Raw genomic sequence first — 19,667 nt, 5'->3', positions numbered from 1 at the left:
GGGCAGCCCCAGGGAGATCACATTGCAGCAATCCAGGCAGGGGGTCACCAGAGCACAGACAACTGAGGCCAGGCTATCCTAGTCCAGGAACGGCAAAATATTCCTAGCCACAGAAGCCGCTTGAGACTCCAGTGACAAGTTAGAATCCAGGACTACTCCCAAACTACAAACCTATTCCTTCAGCAACCTCTCCCAGAACAGGTCCACTTAATTCCTGGACATGGGAACAACCCATTCACAGCACAACCCATTCACAGCACCTCCATTTTATCAGGATTCAGCCTCAGTGTCTTGGCCCCTGTCCAGCCCATCACTTCTTCCAGACAGTGATCCAACACTTGCTCAGCCTCTCCTGATTCTGATGGAATGGAAAAACCAAGTTGTTTGTCACCAGAGTTTAAGAATTTACTGGATTCACATCTTCTCCCCTCCTGCCCACAGTGTCAAGCAATTTCTCCCGCTATGAAATGGCACTGCATGTATGAAGTATTATGCCACACCCTAAGTTTATGATGATGATGATGATGATGATGATGATGATGACTGGGCTGCCCCAACCACTCTTGGTGGCTCCCAACAAAATATTAAAATCGCAGTAAAACATTAAAAAATTCCCTGAACAGGGCTGGCTTCAGGTGTCTTCTAAAAGTCAAATAGTTATCTCTTCAACATCTGCTGGGAGGGCGTTCCACAGGGCAGGCGTCATTATCGAGAAGGCTCTCTGACCGATTCCCTGTAACTTCACACCTCACAGCGAGGGGAGGCCCTCAGAGCTGGACCTCAGTATCCGGGCAGGACGATGGAGGTGGAGCCTCATGGCTCAGGACCATGGCACACCCAGTCCAGCGTCCTGTTCTCACAGTGGCCAATGAGACAACATCCATTTCTGACAGTGCTTCTGAAAAGCACGCCACTGTGGCGCAGTCCCAGAGCTCTTTTCCACTAAGAAACCCAACTAGAAATGTGTTAATTGCCACCTTTCAGAGAGAAAATCTGAAGTGTCAAAGTGCGAGGCTACCTTCGGTGTGTGATTCTCTCCCTAAGCAGACATGAACATTTTTCCAAGACTGCGCCGATGCAGTATTTTTCTATCTAGCTTTTCTGTTTGTTGCTCTGAACACAGTCAACGCAAGTGGGACCTGCAATGTTACAGTGTCTACCCCATCCAATGGATCATAGAATCATAGAATCATAGAGTTGGAAGAGACCACAAGGGCCATCAAGTCCAACCCCCTGCCAAGCTATCCAGAATATATCTGGATATTCTTGTTCCAGATAGCTGCAAGCCTTGAAGTGCTGTTCAGGAGGGCAGGGAGATATTGAGGCGAGGGGGGAAAGTGCACCCTCTTTTTCTTTCCCAGCTCTGAGCCCTTTCCCTGTTTTGCTATCTAGAGATATAGTGTCAGAGGACTCAGGTTTGGGGCTGGCTGACAGTTCTGAACCTGGACCTTTTAATCACTATTGTGTGTCTGTGTTTGCCCTTGCAACTTATTTTGTTTATAGGAATGCTGCAAGTTTCACAGAGACCATTGGGGTTTTATATCTCCTAAGAGTCACATGGGAAAGAAATTATTTTAGCAAACCTGTTAAATCCGATTGCCAGTCTAAGATGTGCTTCAGACCCATTTTAATAAACAGAATTAAGCAAGGAATGCTGTTTTGTTGTTGTGATGCTGTACACTCAGCACTAGGGGTCAGTGAATAATCACTGAAGTAAATATACTAAAACCCACAGCAGTGATATCTGAGACAATCCAAAATGTGCCAAGCTTTCAAAACCTATTTGACCATAACTTCACCACAACTCTGATTCAAGCACATACAGGGAAATATGGAGCAGTGAGAATTCTTCCTTAATTTGACAACTCCCATTTGACAAAATGGCCTGTTCAATGCTTTCGACTTCATGCAAGATGTATAAACATTATTGAATTTGTGATAGAAAATGAAAGTGATATAAGGCTCTATTTCACCAGCTCACTCTTAGAGTGGGGTAAACAGCAGTTTACTGATGCCTGTTTTCCAATCTTATCCCCTTCTCCCTGTCAAGAAATTACATACTTGCAAGATTCATTAGTTTTCTTTATTGGACATTTTCTGTGTTTTGCTCCCCTAAAGACGTAGAAAAGGGAGGTGTCTGCAGCTATGGAATAAGTCAGTGACACAACAGTACTGGGATAAAACTCCACATAGCAAATTTGAAACGTTTTCCCCATTCCTACTGGAATATCCTACTGGTAACACAGCATGTTATTGTTGCTGTTGTTACCATCATCATCATTAGTCATTTATTGAATTTATACGCTGCAGCTTATAAAGGAGCACAGCATGGAGTAAGAAATGTAAAAAACAGGGGTGGTAGAGATTATGTAGGCAAAAACAGTATCAGATAGTATTATTGGGTAATGTCGTCAAGCCCTGGCCTACCTGGCGGCAAGTCAGTTTGTCAGGTCCCCAGTCCAGGGTCAATCCAAAGCCCAAAGCACAGTCCATAATGGTCCGGGAGCATCCAAGCTGAGGTCCATCAACATGGGCAGTTAAGCAGACACAGCATCTCATCTCTGCTTCCTTTTGGTACTTCGCATGCAGATTGCAGCATCTGGTCTTGATGAGGCAGGTGTCCCTCACCTGCCCTGAGTGTTCAGCTGAGGAATCACACACCTCCTCCCAGAGCTAGTGGCCAGCTAGGGAGCTGGGTTGTGGACCCTTGCCTGCCCTAGCCTCCTAAAGCTTCTGTTCCACTGCTCCCTACGCCTCAGAGCATGCCATGTTTGTGGAGACCCCTCTGGTGGTGGGTCCTGCTGCTCTGGTTCCTGTCCACTAGACCCCCATCTCCTTGTCATCCTCCATCGCCCGTGAGTACTTCCTACACCCAGTGGCGTAGCGTGGGTTGTCAGCACCTGGGGCAAGGCAAGTAATTTGCGCCCCCTGACCCGTGGATTTGCGCCCCCTAACCCTAACCCCCAGATGTTGCGCCCGGTGTGGCCCCCCCGCACCCCCCCACGCTATGCCACTGCCTACACCAACCTCTCCTTCCCCATTCCCAGCTTGTGTCCCTGTGTGTCCCAGTCCCGGCTACACTGCACACTGGGATGCTCTTCCTCCTCCCTGTTGTCCTGCCAGTTTATCACAGGTAAATTTCAAATCATTAAAAAGATGAGATATTCTAGAATCCATATCCTAAAGAGACATTCTGTATTCTAAATAGATATTTAAAAATCCCCCCCAAATAGAAAACTGTATACATTCATATGCAAATACGTTTTTCCCAATGGAATTTTATAATCTCACTTTACTTTTTCTAACCAGAAAAAAATGTATGCATCTTAACCTGAAGGCATTCCTATACAGTGGTACCTCGGGTTAAGTACTTAATTCGTTCCGGAGGTCCATACTTAACCTGAAACTGTTCTTAACCTGAAGCACCACTTTAGCTAATGGGGTCTCCTGCTGCTGCCGCGCCACCAGAGCCCAATTTCTATTCTTATCCTGAAGCAAAGTTCTTAACCTGAAGCACTATTTCTGTTTTAGTGGAGTGTGTAACCTGAAGCATATGTAACTGAAGCGTATGTAACCTGAGGTACCACTGTACTGTAGAAAATGAAAGCTGGCATAATAGATTATTTTGTGATTCTCAATGTCGTCATCTCCTCTGAGTTTTCTTGAGAGAAAAGTTCCATTCAAGGCTGCAGTGCTATCTTCACTTGCCTGAAAATTTGCCCCATTGACACAGTGGGCCTTCTGACTAAGCATGTATAGGGTTGCATTGTAAGGCTGCAACCAATGCATGCATGTGTGTGTAAGTAAATCTTACTGACATCAATGGGAATTGCTTCTGAGTAAATGTGCAGAGGTTCAGACTGCACATTTCAAATACAGGTGCCTTGATCATACTTCTAGACTGGATCCTGAGCATGCAAGATGATGGTTTGAGGGCCACTCACAAAGGGTCAGTGTGTGTGGGTCATTGGCACCACACTCACACTACCAAACTGCCTGCATTGCCAAATATGATTGATGCTGTCACCTCTCCACTGTAAAATATGTGACTGAATCTAGGCACCCCTTTTTGTCTGCTCCAACCAGTGACAAGCCTAGCCAGAAATTACAGCACCAGTCACGTTTCATGAAGGTGGCAAAGCCTTCCATGATTGTTGGGGCACAGAGTTGTCTAGCTGAGCAGCAGATATAACATGGCTTGGTGCCCCCCCAGCCCCCTCAAATATTTTTTTTGGGTGGGGGAGGAGTGAAGAGAGCCAGTGTGGTGTAGTGGTTAAGAGCGGTAGTCTCGTAATCTGGGGAACCGGGTTCGCGTCTCCGCTCCTCCACATGCAGCTGCTGGGTGACCTTGGGCCAGTCACACTTCTCTGAAGTCTCTCAGCCCCACTCACCTCACAGAGTGTTTGTTGTGGGGGAGGAAGGGAAAGGAGAATGTTAGCCACTTTGAGACTCCTTAAAGGGAGTGAAAGGCGGGATATCAAATCCAAACTCTTCCTCTTCTTCTTCTTCTTCTTCTTCTTCTTCATCAGATGAAATGTTATTCAAGAGAGATATAAGAAAGGGGCACTGCCTAAACCAAATCCAATGTGCTTGTCCCTGTTTTGGTTCTGTTCAGACTTTAGCCTCCATTTACAAATGTTTATTTGAAAGTCAAATCAGCTAATTCAAATCAAGGTTTCGGCATGTAGGGCTACAAAGGCTGAAAAATAAGTCTGGCAGAATATGGAAACTTCTCTTGAGCAGCAGCAGCCTGGTTGTTTTATGAGATCCAGCACAGCTCAATTATCTGCGTCTGCTTGTAGAGCATCTGTTGATCTGCTTGCCTACGCAGCCTTGTAGATGCTCTGTGATGGGAACAGCCATATACAAACTATCCAGCAAAATCAAGCTTGAGGTGAAGAAAAAGCAGAGAGCTGGTAGGTGGCAACTTAACACCGTAACAGGATCACACTGTTCCTCCAGGCAGAATATAAGGAACTACCATGAACGCAAGTAATTTGTATGTTTTTCAGCTGCAAGTTATGCTAGTTCTCCTTGGATTCTAATTTCTATATATATAAATAAGACAAATTTAATTTGCCCTAGGGCAGAATCGAAAGTAATGTTTTGTCATGCAGCCCTTCATCGTTTGAAAATGGAAAGCTTAAAATATTGTTTTGTATCTATTTCTCATGTATTTTTCAGATGTGTTTTTAGAAACAAGCCAATACTGTAAATAAACAGCAAACTGATTTGTTATGTGCAGCACCAGCTGAATGGCTGAGGGAAAACTTCAATCTGATCAGAATGCCTTTATAAATACTTGGTAAAATTTAAGTGACAGCAGCATGAGCCTGTGCTATCCTCCAGATCAGCATCTTTCAGATGTTATCAGGAAAAGAAGAATGAGAAATTAAGACTGGACAAAGCTTGATTTCAAACGCAAATAATTTTTGTATTAGATTGATAAGTACTCTAGGAGTGGGCAGAATAATTCTTTAAAGGCTTTCACACACAGCTATCTTTTTCTCAGCTTTATGGTCTCTGTGGTTCTAGTACAGGCCTATACAAAAGTAGGTCCTGCAATGTGTATTTTGTTCACTCTCTGCCTTCTTATAGCTTCATCAAATACACTTTGCTGCCTTTCTTCATCCTTGCAAAAACACTGTAGACTTGCTCAAGCTCCTAACAAATGGGAATGGGGGTAGAAGAATACCTGCATCACTAACTGTGCATTGTTCCCACTCTCAGGGCCCAGCTGCAATTGCCAGGCAAGCAGCAGCAGAGGGTGGGGTGGGGGTTATTGGGACTGCAAAGACTCTTAATGTAGCTCCCAGTTCAACCCTGATTGCTCCCCACTTTCTATTTAAAATGGAAATAAATAGTAGCAAACAATACCACACAATGAATTTAATGGTTTGGCCCTTATTTGATTCAGAGGCATATGGTAGAACTTCTCCAGCCTGTCGTAGCCATTTTTGTGGCCCACCTGTATCTAAGATTTCCATCACTGGTGTGAATTTGTTTGACAGAGAAAATTTTGTTGCCAGTAAACACAGTGGAAAACAACTACTGAAACTTCGAACACAAAGCATAAATTGGATTTATACAAGTTGGGTGTTTTTTTAAAGTTGTGTTTCTAAGGTGTTTTTTATGACAGCAGTCATAAGGAGTACTGGCTTTGCTATTTTTGCCACCCATGGCAGCCATTTTGTACTGGCTGCCACAGACCTTTTATCAGTATATGATTATCAGCACCTCATTTCCCCCCCCCCCCAAAAGCACAGTGCTCTTTAATAGGAAGAAATTATTAGCTTCTTATGTGAACAACTTCAAAGATACTCAGGTTGAGACTGATGGTGAGAATAAAAACAGCCATAGCAACACTAGTTTCCTAATGTGATTAGAATGACAGCTACCCTGTCTTTGCATATTGTATATTGTTTAACCAAATCACAGCTTTCTAATTTGACTTCCCAAAACATGTCAGCTCAAATGATAAAAATAAATGAATACAAAATAAATGGGATGCCTTACAATGGTTATTCACAATCTCCAGCTATCATTACAGTGTTTGTGATCTTGCTCTGCCTGAGGCAGCAATGAAGACCACATGAAAAGGCTGGTGTATTTCTACTATTTCAAAAAGTCACTGTCCTAAAGGGCTTTTCTTTTCCTCAGGTTGGGCAGCCTCAGCATGATTTTCAGTTTCCACATGACTGTGAGCTTCAGTTTGGTTGTGGCCTAGTCTATATTCTTCTTGCCATACTATTTTTTAAAAAACCAGTTCCGTTGAGCCAAATGTCCATGCCTCAAACCTCTCGGTATTTTCCTTACAAAATGCCTTGAAACCTTCAAGGCTGCCTCTAGCTACCTTTATTGTTCCTATTCCCTCCCAGCAACTTCAGATCACAAGAAACTTTTATTGGTAACTGACACATTGCCTGCAAGAATGGCGTCTGGGCCCCCCACAATAATTTATTTACAGGCACAAGCCTCTGGAAAGACCCCAGTTTTTTGTCAAACTACAGTAACTGTAATCATAAGGTTGCATTATTGTCCTATCCTGACCTTAACAAGAGGACCATGGGGCGCAAGATAGACTGGTCCTTTCAGCACCATAGAAAGCTCCAAGTGAGCTAAGTGTTCCCACACAGTCTAGGACTGGACTAAATACTTTTATGCCTCCAGAACCAGTTCTATGCCTCTTCCTTGAGGAGCAGAAGGCCTTAAAGGGGCAGGTCTCTGACTTGGAGCCTAAAATTCCTCCTCGTCTTAGACTACTCCCTCCAAACTTATCACCTATGCTGACCAGACAACATGAGGCTGTCCATAGCATGAAGAGAGCTGGTTCTTCAAGGGATGCGGACTCTAAGGATGCAGACCCAATTCAAGGGTTTCTGGATCAAGGGTCCCCAATCTAATAGGATTTGGCACTGGCTTAATTATGATGCTGGGGCCTAGACTGGTTAAGGCTGTTCTGTGTCCAGTGTTGCTGGTCCAACATAATTGGCTGCCCCTCACTCTTCAGAATCAGAACACAGGGTGCTGTTCAGGATAGGAATCTTGACAATTCTATGAATTCAAAGCAACATGAACAGCACTGATATGTTTTCTAAATCGTGTCATGCCTTTTATGTTTCAGATTGCAAATACACATGCCATTCTCACTGTCAAGACTTGGTATATCTGGACTATACACAGAATGGAAAACTGATGGAATGCGGCTCCGTACATAACACTGATGATGGGCAGGTAATGAATTTTATTCTCATATCATAAAGGGCACCTGCCTTCAAATCAAGCAGTGCTTCTGTAAGGGAGTCACAGGGACCCACGGTTTAGAGTTTGTGTTCTTAGGTGAATACAGATGATCATGTGTCAACAAATTGGGCATTAATACCTTAAATAAAACATTTAAGATAAATATGACACAGATAGAAGTCAACCTGTTTCCCAGAGAACAGAGAAAAGTTGACCCAGCTGATAAAGGGAAAGCTAGAAACTTACCAGTCATGTTTGATTTTCTTGCGCAGAGGGGTAGAGGTGCATTTGTGATTTTTCAAACTCTGCTACTTGTACCTAACTACAAAGGACAAAGGGACACAGGTGGTGCTGTGGGTTAAACCACAGAGCCTAGGACTTGCTGATCAGAAGGTTGGTGGTTCGAATCCCCGTGACGGGGTGAGCTCCCGTTGCTCGGTCCCAGCTCCTGCCAACCTAGCAGTTCGAAAGCAAGTCAAAGTGCAATTAGATAAATAGGTACCACTCCGGCGGGAAGGTAAATGGCGTTTCTGTGCATTGCTCTGCTTTGCCAGAAGCGGCTTAGTCATGCTGGCCACATGACCCGGAAGCTATACGCCGGCTCCCTCAGGCAATAAAGCGAGATGAGCGCCGCAGCCCCAGAGTGGGCCACGACTGGACCTAATGGTCAGGGGTCCCTTTACCTTTACAAAGGACAAATCGTCAGTGTTTTGTTTGGTTTTGTTTTTTGCAAAAATCACAAGACACTTTCAAATATCAATTTCAAAATATTTCACCACTATATAACCACGATTAGTTGTATTTCCCCAAATCAACGGGTATGTTATCCTTTTTAAAAACTTTTAAACAGATCTTGTCTCAACTGCAACTCAACTCAACTCAACTCAAGAACCATTCATCTTTGTGCAGTTTTTTCATTTTGTATCCAACCTGGGCCAACTTTCTAATATATTAAAAATATAATATTGCAGATCTTCTAATGAACTCCCAACCAGGCTACTCACAAAAGCCATAGTTGCTTCCCTTCAGTCACTAGAGCAGCATTAAGTGCCCCAAAATCTCCTGAGTTTTATGCTGGGGTGTGTATTGTTTATATTTCTTGTTATGCAAAACCAAGCAAATCAATATGCTAAAATGTTCAGATGAACTTCTAATATTGCATGAACTATGACTGGTCGCCAGACAAGCATGGCACAGTCCTAGAGCTATGCTGGCTAAATTCATTATAAATTCAGCTTGTATTTACATTCCAAATTTCCCACTACCATCATTCAAAGGTTTTATTTATAATACGTGTGGGGTTTCCCCCACATGAAAATGCTAAAGGGTGTGAGCTGTGCACAATGCACAAATGCTACATTTCATGTCGTTTGGCCTTGTTCTGTGGCGGGTGAAAGCCGTCTCTCTCTTCTGTCCCTGCTCTGGCTTGTATGCACTAAATAGAGCCATTAACAGCTGGGAATAAACTGGCTTCCGGGTCGGCGCCATCGCCGAATGGCGGGCTCCCTCCGAGCTCCGGAGGGAGCCGGCTTGGCAGGGGCTGGGTCCTACCGCACCGGCGATGCGGGGACCCTTAAAAACCACGGCCAGATTGAGGCCGTGGACATGGAGACTCGGCTGGCACCGTTAGCGCCCTCCCGACTCGTGAAGGAGCCTTTTTAAAGGCTACGGATCGGGTGCCGGGGAGAAGCGTGGTGCTTTGAGTCCTCTGCTATCCCTGCCGAGCGCAGCCGCATGCCATCCGGCGGAGAGCGCTGACTTCTTCTATTGAAAATTCGGCTCTAAAGAAGAACCCGTGAGTAATTGGAATATGGACTAAAAAAAAGGGGGATAAATTTTTTAAAATTCGGAGCGAACGGGGGAGGTGGAAAAAAGGAAGTCAGCCTACCCCTAAATTGTAGAAGAGCCAAAACAAAGGACTGGACAACTAAGATCGAGTGTAACCTTATCTTGCCGAATCAGCAACTTCGCGAGGGAAAATTATAAGATTGAGCTGGAGGAGAAAAGTGGAATTGTTTTAAAAGCAACCCCCCCGGAATCCCTGGAGCGATTTGTGAAACTGCCTGGAGAAAAGTGATGGAGGTTTTGACAGCTGTCAAAGAGCTGTCAAAAAGGAAGATTAAAATAGAGACTTTGTTACGAGGACTTTGCCGGTTATATTTGTTATAAATTGAATACAAATTGTTTTAAATATTGGTCAACAAGCTACTTGGTCTGGTGGATGTGATTCTGGAAGGGAACTTTGTTACTGCAATCCACCTAGAGGAGCCGCGGGACATTGCATGTGTTTTTCACAGGAAATGTGAACAGTTGAATGGAACTTTCAATCTCCTGGGAAACTGCAGGAATGGAACACTATTTTGTCTACAGAGGTCTACACACTACAGGAAACAATGGAACTATTTGTTGGAAAATGAAAGGAACATGATGTAATGCTTTGCTTCATGAATAACAAACCTCTGCAGAGACACTAGAAACTTTTGGAAAAAGAACATTTCTGTGGGGAACAGAGAAATTAAAAGGAGGAGAATGATTGATAAGAACAAGGAAACAACAAGAACTGGACAGAACTGGGGGAACATTTGGGATATTCAGGTTTGACAAGCTTATGGATATAAAATTGGAGTTTTTACTCCTGGATATAAAAACCTGGATAGAAGAAATGGGCCCTTATTTGATAGTCTCCTTCTACGATTGGACATCCGTAATTAAAGACTGGCAAAGAACCGGAGGGACATAGTGTAATGTGGGAACTCCAGGAAAATATTAGAAGTGGAGGGATAAGTGAAACGCAAAGGGGAAAGAGGGGAGGGAAAACTGGAATCCAAAGGCTGTAAAATTATTATTTATATTTATTTTATTTTCATCTGTATTATGTTTGAAAGGGGGAAACCCGTGGAAGGGTATAGATCGATCTTAGGGAATGAGAATTTGGATAAATTGGGTTATTGACGAAGAGTGTAATTTGGGGATAAGAATTTGTTGAATTTAATTGCTTATTTGGAAGATTTGGAATACAAGAGGGGGTAGGGAGGGGAAGTCCTAGTTATTGGCAATAGATTGGATTTAATTTGTTATGATTTGTTCTAATTTGGAAAACCTTAATAAAAATTATTATAAAAAAAAAAAAAAACAGCTGGGAATAAACTTATGGGCATGGCTTTGGGTAGAGCTGGAATGCTGTCAAATTATTAGGGTGAATTGTGCCATACAAATGGAAGGCCTTTCTTATTAACTTACCAAATAATAATGTCTTATTAAAACGTGCCACACTGGCCTCTAAGGAATTACTAATGCATTTTTTTTTAAAAGAAAAGCTTCTTACACTTTTGTCATGCATTCTTATTATGTATCATTTAGCATGAAACTGCAGCTAAAATATGTAGTTGTCATTGAGTAATTGAAACTGAAGAATACCAATGATATGTTCCATGAAGATATCCATATTTTTTGGCCTTAGATGTATAATATGAATATTCTGTACATGGTCTATGTATGTATAGACAATGTATCTGGCTATTATAAGCTTTCCTGGTGCATCTTAAAATAGCTTATTGCATAGTTCTCTCCTTCAGCTGCTTTTTCCTTTGCAAAACCCACCCTTCTAAAGTTCTCCTTTCACATGAATATACATTTCAAAGGCACCCACACTCATCCCCTGCTGAAAAAAGGTTCAGGTTTCCTATAAGAGTCAGTTAGAAGTTTTGACATGGCAGGTGCAATTTTTGTGCCTCTGTAGAATGGACTCAGGTGACTGTACACCGTCTGCAATGATGGCATGACAGTATGGTATTACCATAGCATAAGTATGGTATTACCATAGCATAAGAACAATGGTGTGTCTTCCTGATCATCCATCATGGATAGACCTCAAGCGTCATTGTACAAAATGGATTTCTAGGACACTTAGAATGGACACAATCTGGGCATTTCATTAGCAAACAGCTGTCAATGAAAGGCAAGATGACACCATTCTGGACACCTCCAGAGAGCCTTTTCGTTTTGCATTCTTGATTATTTGTGCTCATGATGGTATCACAATCCAGTTTTCTGTACTGTTTGTGCCTGCAAAAGTTATGGGGTAGGAATATTGCTTCATTTCTCTAATTGGTGTATGTCCCCTAGTTTCTTGCTGAAACCCAAATCCTTCCATACCACAAAAAATGTTCCAGTGAGGTTTCGTTCCACAATAATGCAGGTAACGTTGGGGAAACATCATGGAACAACTAACAGAATGGAATGACGTATGTATGGCCAGTCCAGTATAAATCCACAACTGATGCACTATTATTGTGTCAAGGACATGTTGGAGAATATGCCTGCAGAAAACCACCGGTCTGGAGGGCCTTTATAATCAACAAGGATTAACTTGTTGAAGCTATGCTAAAGAACTGTTTTCTTGAGAAGGTTTTGGTGTTTATGAACTATTTTAGAGTAAGAACGGAGTCTGAACGTGTGCCAAGGGACCCCCATTTTGACTCATTTGAAATGTTCACATTAAAGTATTATAAATAGGGGAGATGACTTTCACCCACAGAATGAGCTGGAGCACCTTAAAATATAGATAGATAGATAGATAGATAGATAGATAGATAGATAGATAGACAGACAGACAGACAGACAGATAGATAGATGATAGATAGCTAGCTAGCTAGATATAGATAGATGATTGATAGATGATAGATAGATAGATAGATGATAGATAGATAGATAGATAGATAGATATAGATAGATAGATAGATAGATAGATAGATGATAGATAGATATAGATAGATGATAGATAGATAGATAGATAGATAGATAGATAGATAGATAGATAGATGATAGATGATAGATAGATAGATAGACACATAGATAGACACATAGATAGATGATAGATAGATATTGCTTGCTGAAAAGCATGATTTGTGGGAAATTAACATTTTGCTCTGTGCTGAGGTCATTGTTTGGATACTGCGCTTGTCAGCTTAGCAGCTGTTGGGAACCCGTTAGGGAAAGTTTGCCAATGGTTTTTTTTTGACCCACTGTAACAGGTGCTGATCATTCATTCCACACTAGATACAAGGAAAGGGAGTGGGAATATGGAAGATGCCTTTTTCTTTCACAATACATTTTTGGAGCCCAAGGTATTAGGGCTGACTTGCTTGGAGAAAAAACTCTGTATATGTGAGCTCTCGCAGATAGTGCTGAAGTAGGTCTGGATAATCCTCATACATACCCCAAAACATACTCCTCATACGACTTTGTTTCTTCACTTTACAATCTCAAATTTGGTTGCTCTTTGAAAACCTCTTTTTTTTTAATTCCTTCTTTCTTGAAACCAAAAGGACACACAGTTCTACTTTCCCCCACCGCTTAGGATGATTTAGAAGTAAGTAAGGGATGCGGGTGGTGCTGTGGGTTAAACCACAGAGCCTAGGACTTGTTGATCAGAAGGTCAGCGGTTCAAATCCCCGTGATGGGGTGAGCTCCCGTTGCTCGGTCCCAGCTCCTGCTAACCTAGCAGTTTGAAAGCATGTCAATAAATAGGTACCGCTCCGGCGGGAAGGTAAACGGCGTTTCCGTGCGCTGCTCTGCTTCGCCAGAAGTGGCTTAGTCATGCTGGCCACATGACCCGGAAGCTGCACGCCGGCTCCCTTGGCCAATAAAGCGAGATGAGCGCCGCAACCCCAGAGTAGGTCACAACGGGACCTAATGGTCAGGGGTCCCTTTACCTTTATCTTTAAGTTGCTATGAGGGTCCCTGGACTGAAAAGCAGGATATAAATGCTTTAATAGGTAATAAAAATGTCATCTCTTAAGCGAAACATCTATTGTAGCCAGAATTTGGAGATGGATGCTTTCCTCTCATGTTGACAGGCAGCATTCTGAAAGCAGATCTTGCTTTCCTTTCCATACCCAGAAGGATGGGTTTGCTGACAGCTGGCCTGGATGATTTGGAGAAAGTTGAGCTTGGCTCTCCATGCCCCATTGAAGCCTTAAGAATTGTTGGCATCTGCCCATCCCATTGTCAGCATTTTATGGAAAGAGTCTAATAGGTTAGGTTACAGCAGCTTGTGCAAAAGGAACGTTTCCTGATAATTCCCCACTCTGTGTTGCACTTGCATTTCCCTTAACACGTCTGCAGTTCTTGCTAGAATCTTAACTACTGTACTGTGTTTCAAAAATAAATAGAAAATCTCTCCAGCTACAGCCACGTGTGTCCTGTCCAGTATGAAGATAAATCTGCAATCCTATGACCTGAGAGTAAGCCCCACTGAATATTGCTGCTGAGTAAATACTACAGTCGTACCTCAGAAGTCGAACACCTTGCGAGTTGAACGTTTGGCTCCTGAGTGCCACAAACCCGGAAGTGAGTGTTCCGGTTTGTGAACGTTCTTTGGAACCCAAATGTCCAACGTGGGTTCCGCAGCTTCCGATTGGCTGCAGGAGCTTCCTGCTGCCAATGAGAAGCCACGCCTTAGTTTCCAAATGTTTTGAAAGTTGAAAGCACTTCTGGAACGGATTCTGTTCAGCTTCTGAGGTACAACTGTACATGCATTCTTGTACTTAAATCAAACAAATAAATCAAGGATTATTTATGGAGAAATGGTTGAAGGGCCCCCCTGATCCCTTCTGGGATATTTAAAAGAAATGCTTTTTAATTATCATCATAATCTAGGTCTGTTTCCTGAGTATTCTGCTTTAATATTTAAATATTTCCTAACCCTTGCACCTATTTTAAAACAAATGTACATATAAAATAACATGTCTGGGTATCCTTGCCTAAAGAAAAAAGATTTTAGCAGGTGCTGGGGGGGCAGGATACGGCAAAAGCAGGCTGCAGTATTATGTTTAATTTCTCAGTAATTGATAACTCTGCTTACTTCTGGATGGTAAGTGCAAATGGCACTGAAATGTGGTGGTAAGTTTTGGGAGCGAGAGGGCTAATAACAAACGTGTAAATCAAATGCTGAAAAACCGGAACCTAAATACAAGTAGCAATAATGATTAGACCACATTACTATATGAAGTACATTACACATTTTAAAATAAATGCCTACTCCTTGAAAAACAAGATGTCTGACTATGGGCCAGTCCAATTGCTATCAGATACACGGATTCATTGTCCCTGAAATCGGTTCTGCAGGCAGTGATTGTTTCCCACCACAAGATGGCTGTCGTTTTGGGGTTTATCAAATCCCAAAGGTTGGCAAAAGAAAGGAACTGTTTTTAGCAACAGCTCTTTATAGTTAGATCTGGCATGTTCATTATAGCTGCTACTTCCAGCAATTATCTCCCTGTGACACTCTTTCTCCAATTGCCCTTTTTGTGAAAATGCCCTACTCATATTTTGTTTTGGAAATTTATTCTTTTGCAGACTGCTTTGCATCACTAAACTTAAATGTGCTGCAATGACAGAATCTCCTCGGACCTTTGCATGGCTGTTCCATGTTGGAGATTATTCATAGTTTGTAAAATAGATGTGTTTGCCTACTGTTCTGGGGGTTCTCCAAAGCTGATTTGGGGGAGGCATTGGGGTGGAAAGAGGGGAGAAGCCCCGTTACACTAGTGTGAGTTTTTGTTCTGGCTTCCACTAGTGCACCAGGGTAAGGTAAAAGGTAAAAGGACCCTGGACGGTTAAGTCCAGTCAAAGGCGACTATGGGGTGCAGTGCTCATCTTGCTTTCAGGCCCAGGGAGCCGGCGTTTGTCCACAGACAGCTTTCCGGGTCATGTGGCCAGCATGACTAAACTGCTTCTGGCACAACGGGACACTGTGATGGAAGCCAGAGTGCACGGAAACGCCATTTATCTTCCCGCCGCAGCAGTACCTGTTTATCTATTTGTACTGGCGTGCTTTTGAACTGCTAGGTTGGCAGAAGCTGGGACAGAGCAACAGGAGCTCACTCCGCCGCAGGGATTTGAACTGGCAACCTTCTGATCGGCAAGGCCAAGAGGCTCAGTGGTTTAGACCACAGCGCCACCCATGTCCCAGGGTAACTGAATGTGGCCCACGGACATTAAATTTGGTTATTTCAACTGTATGGTAACGAGCAGAAGAGATCCTGAAGCAGAAGTTCAAAACAAAGTAGCTTTGGCAGTGCACAGTTTGCGTTCTACCTGCTGTGATTGTGACAAGCCTCTGCAAAGTTAATGGAGTAAAATATGGGTGAAAAGGATAGCCCTGAAGAGAGTGTAAACAAGCTTAACTTACATGCTTCTCAAGCTACAGGCATTGACCCTGAGCTTTGTTGATTTGGTCTGATCCAAACCATCTGCACTCAAAACAATTAAAAGCCTCCACATCTAAAAGTTTCCTTCCTCTTTTTAGAACATGTGCTGCATGTTGAAACACAGAGTGGCTATTAGTTAATATATTCCAGAATGGTACAGTAGTTGTGTCAGTCTGTAGCAGTAATGGCAGCAATGGGTTTTGTGGCAATTTCAGGGTGAATGCATTATTGTGGTGGACGTATTTGTGGTCTAGAACTCAATTTATCCATCTGACAAGTGTTATATGCGTGCACACACACACACGGCAAAATGTAAACAGTGAGGCTATATAAAATTATAAAGATAGTAGTAGATCTGTGACATTTCCTAGTGTGACCAGTTCTATTTCCTCCCAGAGGAATGCACAGTAGTACCACCTAAGAGAACAGCCTGAGGAGCACTGAGCAGTTTTGTTCCAGCCATCAAATCCACAGCCCTGACACTGCACCTGACACAGCAGAAGGTGGAGAGGCAGTACTGTAAATCCACTTTTTTTTTTTGCTGTGCCAGCTCCAAGCTCCTTAATAAATGCCTGCTTTTTCTTTTCATCACTTGCCAAGTAGTTATCCCTTGCAGCATGAAACTGACATGTTTGATTTTATCAAAAAAGGTAAATTCGTTGTAAGACTTGTAGGCGTATTTAGCCAGCTGCTTCAGTTTCCAGTATAGCATATCTGCCCTGTATTTACAGTACATTTCCATTTTCTTCTTAGCTGTTCAACACACTTCAAATGTGCAGTTCAAATGGAGTACATCCATGACCAAGTTTGGGAAAAATACTGGATAACAATGTTGGCAAAGGTATCTGAAGAAGTGTGCATGCACATGAAAGCTTGTACCCAGAACAAACTTGGTTGGTCTCCAAGGTGCTACAGGACAATTTTTTAATGTTGACAAATGTGAGCTGAGAAACACCTTCAGAGTATTTTGTTTTGACTGCTGAGGTTCTCACGCAGACACATACATCCCTGCTGAAAATAAGCACTTGAAAGGAGGATTACAAACTGATTCTTTTTCCGCACTTGGCTCTTGAAGCTTTCTCTTTTGAAGATGCTCTTTGCTTGTATTGATTTTCCATTTGATGGCTATCTTTTCAGCCTTTTTGTTCTCTGCCCCTCATCCTTTTATGGGAGTAAAGTAGGAATCTGAAACATGTGTTCCAACCCGCCAACAGTTAGCATATTCATTATCTGTTCAGTTTATTGACTTATTCACAGTATTTATATACCACTTTCAGGTGGGTTTTAAAAGTTGTTTACTTAAGATTATTAGAACAATAAACATCAATATATATTTTTTAAAGTCACCACAGAATAAAAACACAATTTGTTTATTTAAAAAACTCTGTTACCGCTTCTTCTCCACTCTCTTTGGAAAAAGATGGTCCTTCAGTTGCCTCTGAGGTGAAAGTTGGGTGGGGAGGGTCCAATTTAGGTATTTGTGATGATGGCCACACCATTGGATTGTCGCGGATATTTTTTTCAAACATTACATCTCAATCTTTTGTAATTACATATTTTACATTCCAATATTATAAATTGGGGGGCAGGGGCAGTAATAGCCAATCTTGCTGACATTTTTTGACATTCACGCAAGCTTGAACAGGAAAAAGAATGGAGCTTCCCTCTTTCATGGAAACCTTACTGGTCTGATTTTCTGATGACTCCCTCTTCATGTCAAGTCGCTTGTTTCAAGACAGATGCTGGGAATCAAATTGCAATTGCAGTGCAATAACAGGCTGGAATTCTCTTGCTCCTTGCAGGCGTGCTGAGATTCCACGTTTGGGGTGCTATATTTAAACCACAAAGTATTATAGTTGTGTCTTTATTGCTGCAAGTCTTTTTATTTTATTTTACATGCCATTAGTGAGTGGGGCGGGAGATGGAAAGTCCCCTTTAAGTTCACCCCACTACCAAATAAAGTTCACTAGAATAGAATTTATTATAGAGAGGTTTATGGATTTGTACTATGGAAAGAAGGAAGCTAAGGAAGGATGCATTTTTTACCACTAAATAATCCCATTCTTCCTGCCATGGAATAGAACTAACAATTGAGGAAAAGCTCTTGGCACATTCTCAAGGTGCTCTGCCAACACAAGCTCTTTTGGAAGACGTAGAAGATTTTACATTCGAACATGCCTGTTTTTATTGACTTTATTATTTATTAAAATAAGTATGCCCTGCCATTTTATGCAAAAGCTCCTCGCCGTGACCCAATGAGTAAGAGCAAAGCACTAGGTATTCTTGGGCACCATTTAAAGAGGGGGGCAGCACCCCTCCCTGTTGGTGCTGACCTTTAAAGCCCTAAATGGCTTCGGTCCAGTATACCTGAAGGAGCGTCTCCACCCCCATCATTCTGCCCGGACGCTGAGGTCCAGCGCCGAGGGCCTTCTGGCGGTTCCCTCATTGCGAGAAGCAAAGCTACAGGGTACCAGGCAGAGGGCCTTCTCGGTAGTGGCGCCCGCCCTGTGGAACGCCCTTCCAGCAGATGTCAAAGCGATAAACAACTACCTGACATTCAGAAGAAATCTTAAGGCAGCCCTGTTCAGGGAAGTTTTTAATGTGTGATTTTACTGTATTTTTGGTTTCTATGGGAGCCGCCCAGAGTGGCTGGGGAGGCCCAGCCAGATGGGCGGGGTATAAATAATAAATAAATTATTATTATTATTATTATTATTATTATTATTATTATTATTATTATCCTTGTATTGTGCTCAGCACTAATGTCTCATAGCAAATGTAACTGATCTGTAGAAAAGACTTTACAACCTGAAAAAAGAGACAACGAGCATACTTTTGTAAACCAAGAAAATCTTTAATAAAAATTATTTTTTAAAGAGGGGGGAGGCAGCAGTGATACTAATGTAGAATAGAATGTCCCTATTTTCATCTGAGGATTGTTGGAGGGTATGTAGTTAAACATAAATATATGTGACATGTTTAAGTCAGATTGGTTCCAGCAGAACAGACCAGTATTCTATAGGAAGGGAGGTTCTAGCTTCATGCATTCTTTTCTGTGTGCGCCAATCACAGAGGAAGACTATTTTCATGCCTGTTGCTATCTGTCTTAATGCAAAGAGATTGCTGAATATAAAATTAGGCTATCTATTTTCATCTAACAGATGTCAGAGGCTATGGAAAGACTTGATGATTGTCTCTCAGGTCAAAAGTGGTCCCAGTTCGTAGATGATTGAAAGAATTATCTCAAGGCGAGGACAAACCAACAGACAGGGTCGAGTCAGCAGTTGCTAGGATAGATTCCCCTGACAGAGGAAGGGCATTGCTTATCTGAGGTAGCCAGCTGCTATGACTAGGAGCTAAGCCATCTATGATTGTACCTTGAGTCAGTGAGCAGGTTTCCTTTAAGCGTCATATGTGTATATTTCTAAGTTAGAGCCATGATCTTTTTACGAACAAAATTAATTATTGTGAAACTTGAGGGCTGTTTTTAACCATGTAAGTAAATCTCCTAGAGATGCTGTGTATCATGCAACAAACAAACAAACAAACGTTACATAATTATGTATTTTTACGTCCATCTCGCTACGTAAATGTTTGCATTTCACAGGAACTCTCACAGTATGAAACATCTTGAATCATATGATTGATTTCTTCAGATTCATTGCTCTAATCTACTTTCCTAATTTGGCAGTGTGAAGGGAAGGTAAAGGT

General features: G+C 42.3%; 1 protein-coding gene across 2 annotated transcripts in view; it reads left to right on the top strand.

Moving 5' to 3' along the window:
* Positions 1-19,667, top strand: part of RASSF3 (Ras association domain family member 3) — a 53,372-nt gene that overhangs the window by 1,803 nt on the left and 31,902 nt on the right. The window contains exons 1-2 of one of the 2 annotated variants that reach the window (XM_083699463.1): positions 4,804-4,916; positions 7,625-7,734. In XM_083699463.1, the coding sequence (XP_083555589.1) occupies positions 4,850-4,916; positions 7,625-7,734 (177 nt within the window). In that variant the 5' untranslated portion in view covers positions 4,804-4,849. Of the gene's footprint in view, positions 1-4,803; positions 4,917-7,624; positions 7,735-19,667 lie in introns of those variants that run through there. The other variant, XM_083699462.1, reaches the window with a different exon arrangement.

The sequence above is a fragment of the Podarcis gaigeae genome (genome assembly GCF_964106915.1).
Source record: "Podarcis gaigeae genome assembly, chromosome: 10".
Lineage (NCBI taxonomy): Eukaryota > Metazoa > Chordata > Lepidosauria > Squamata > Lacertidae > Podarcis > Podarcis gaigeae.
The sequence above is the reverse complement of the archived record's forward strand: the minus strand, read 5'-3'. Positions and strand labels throughout refer to the sequence as shown.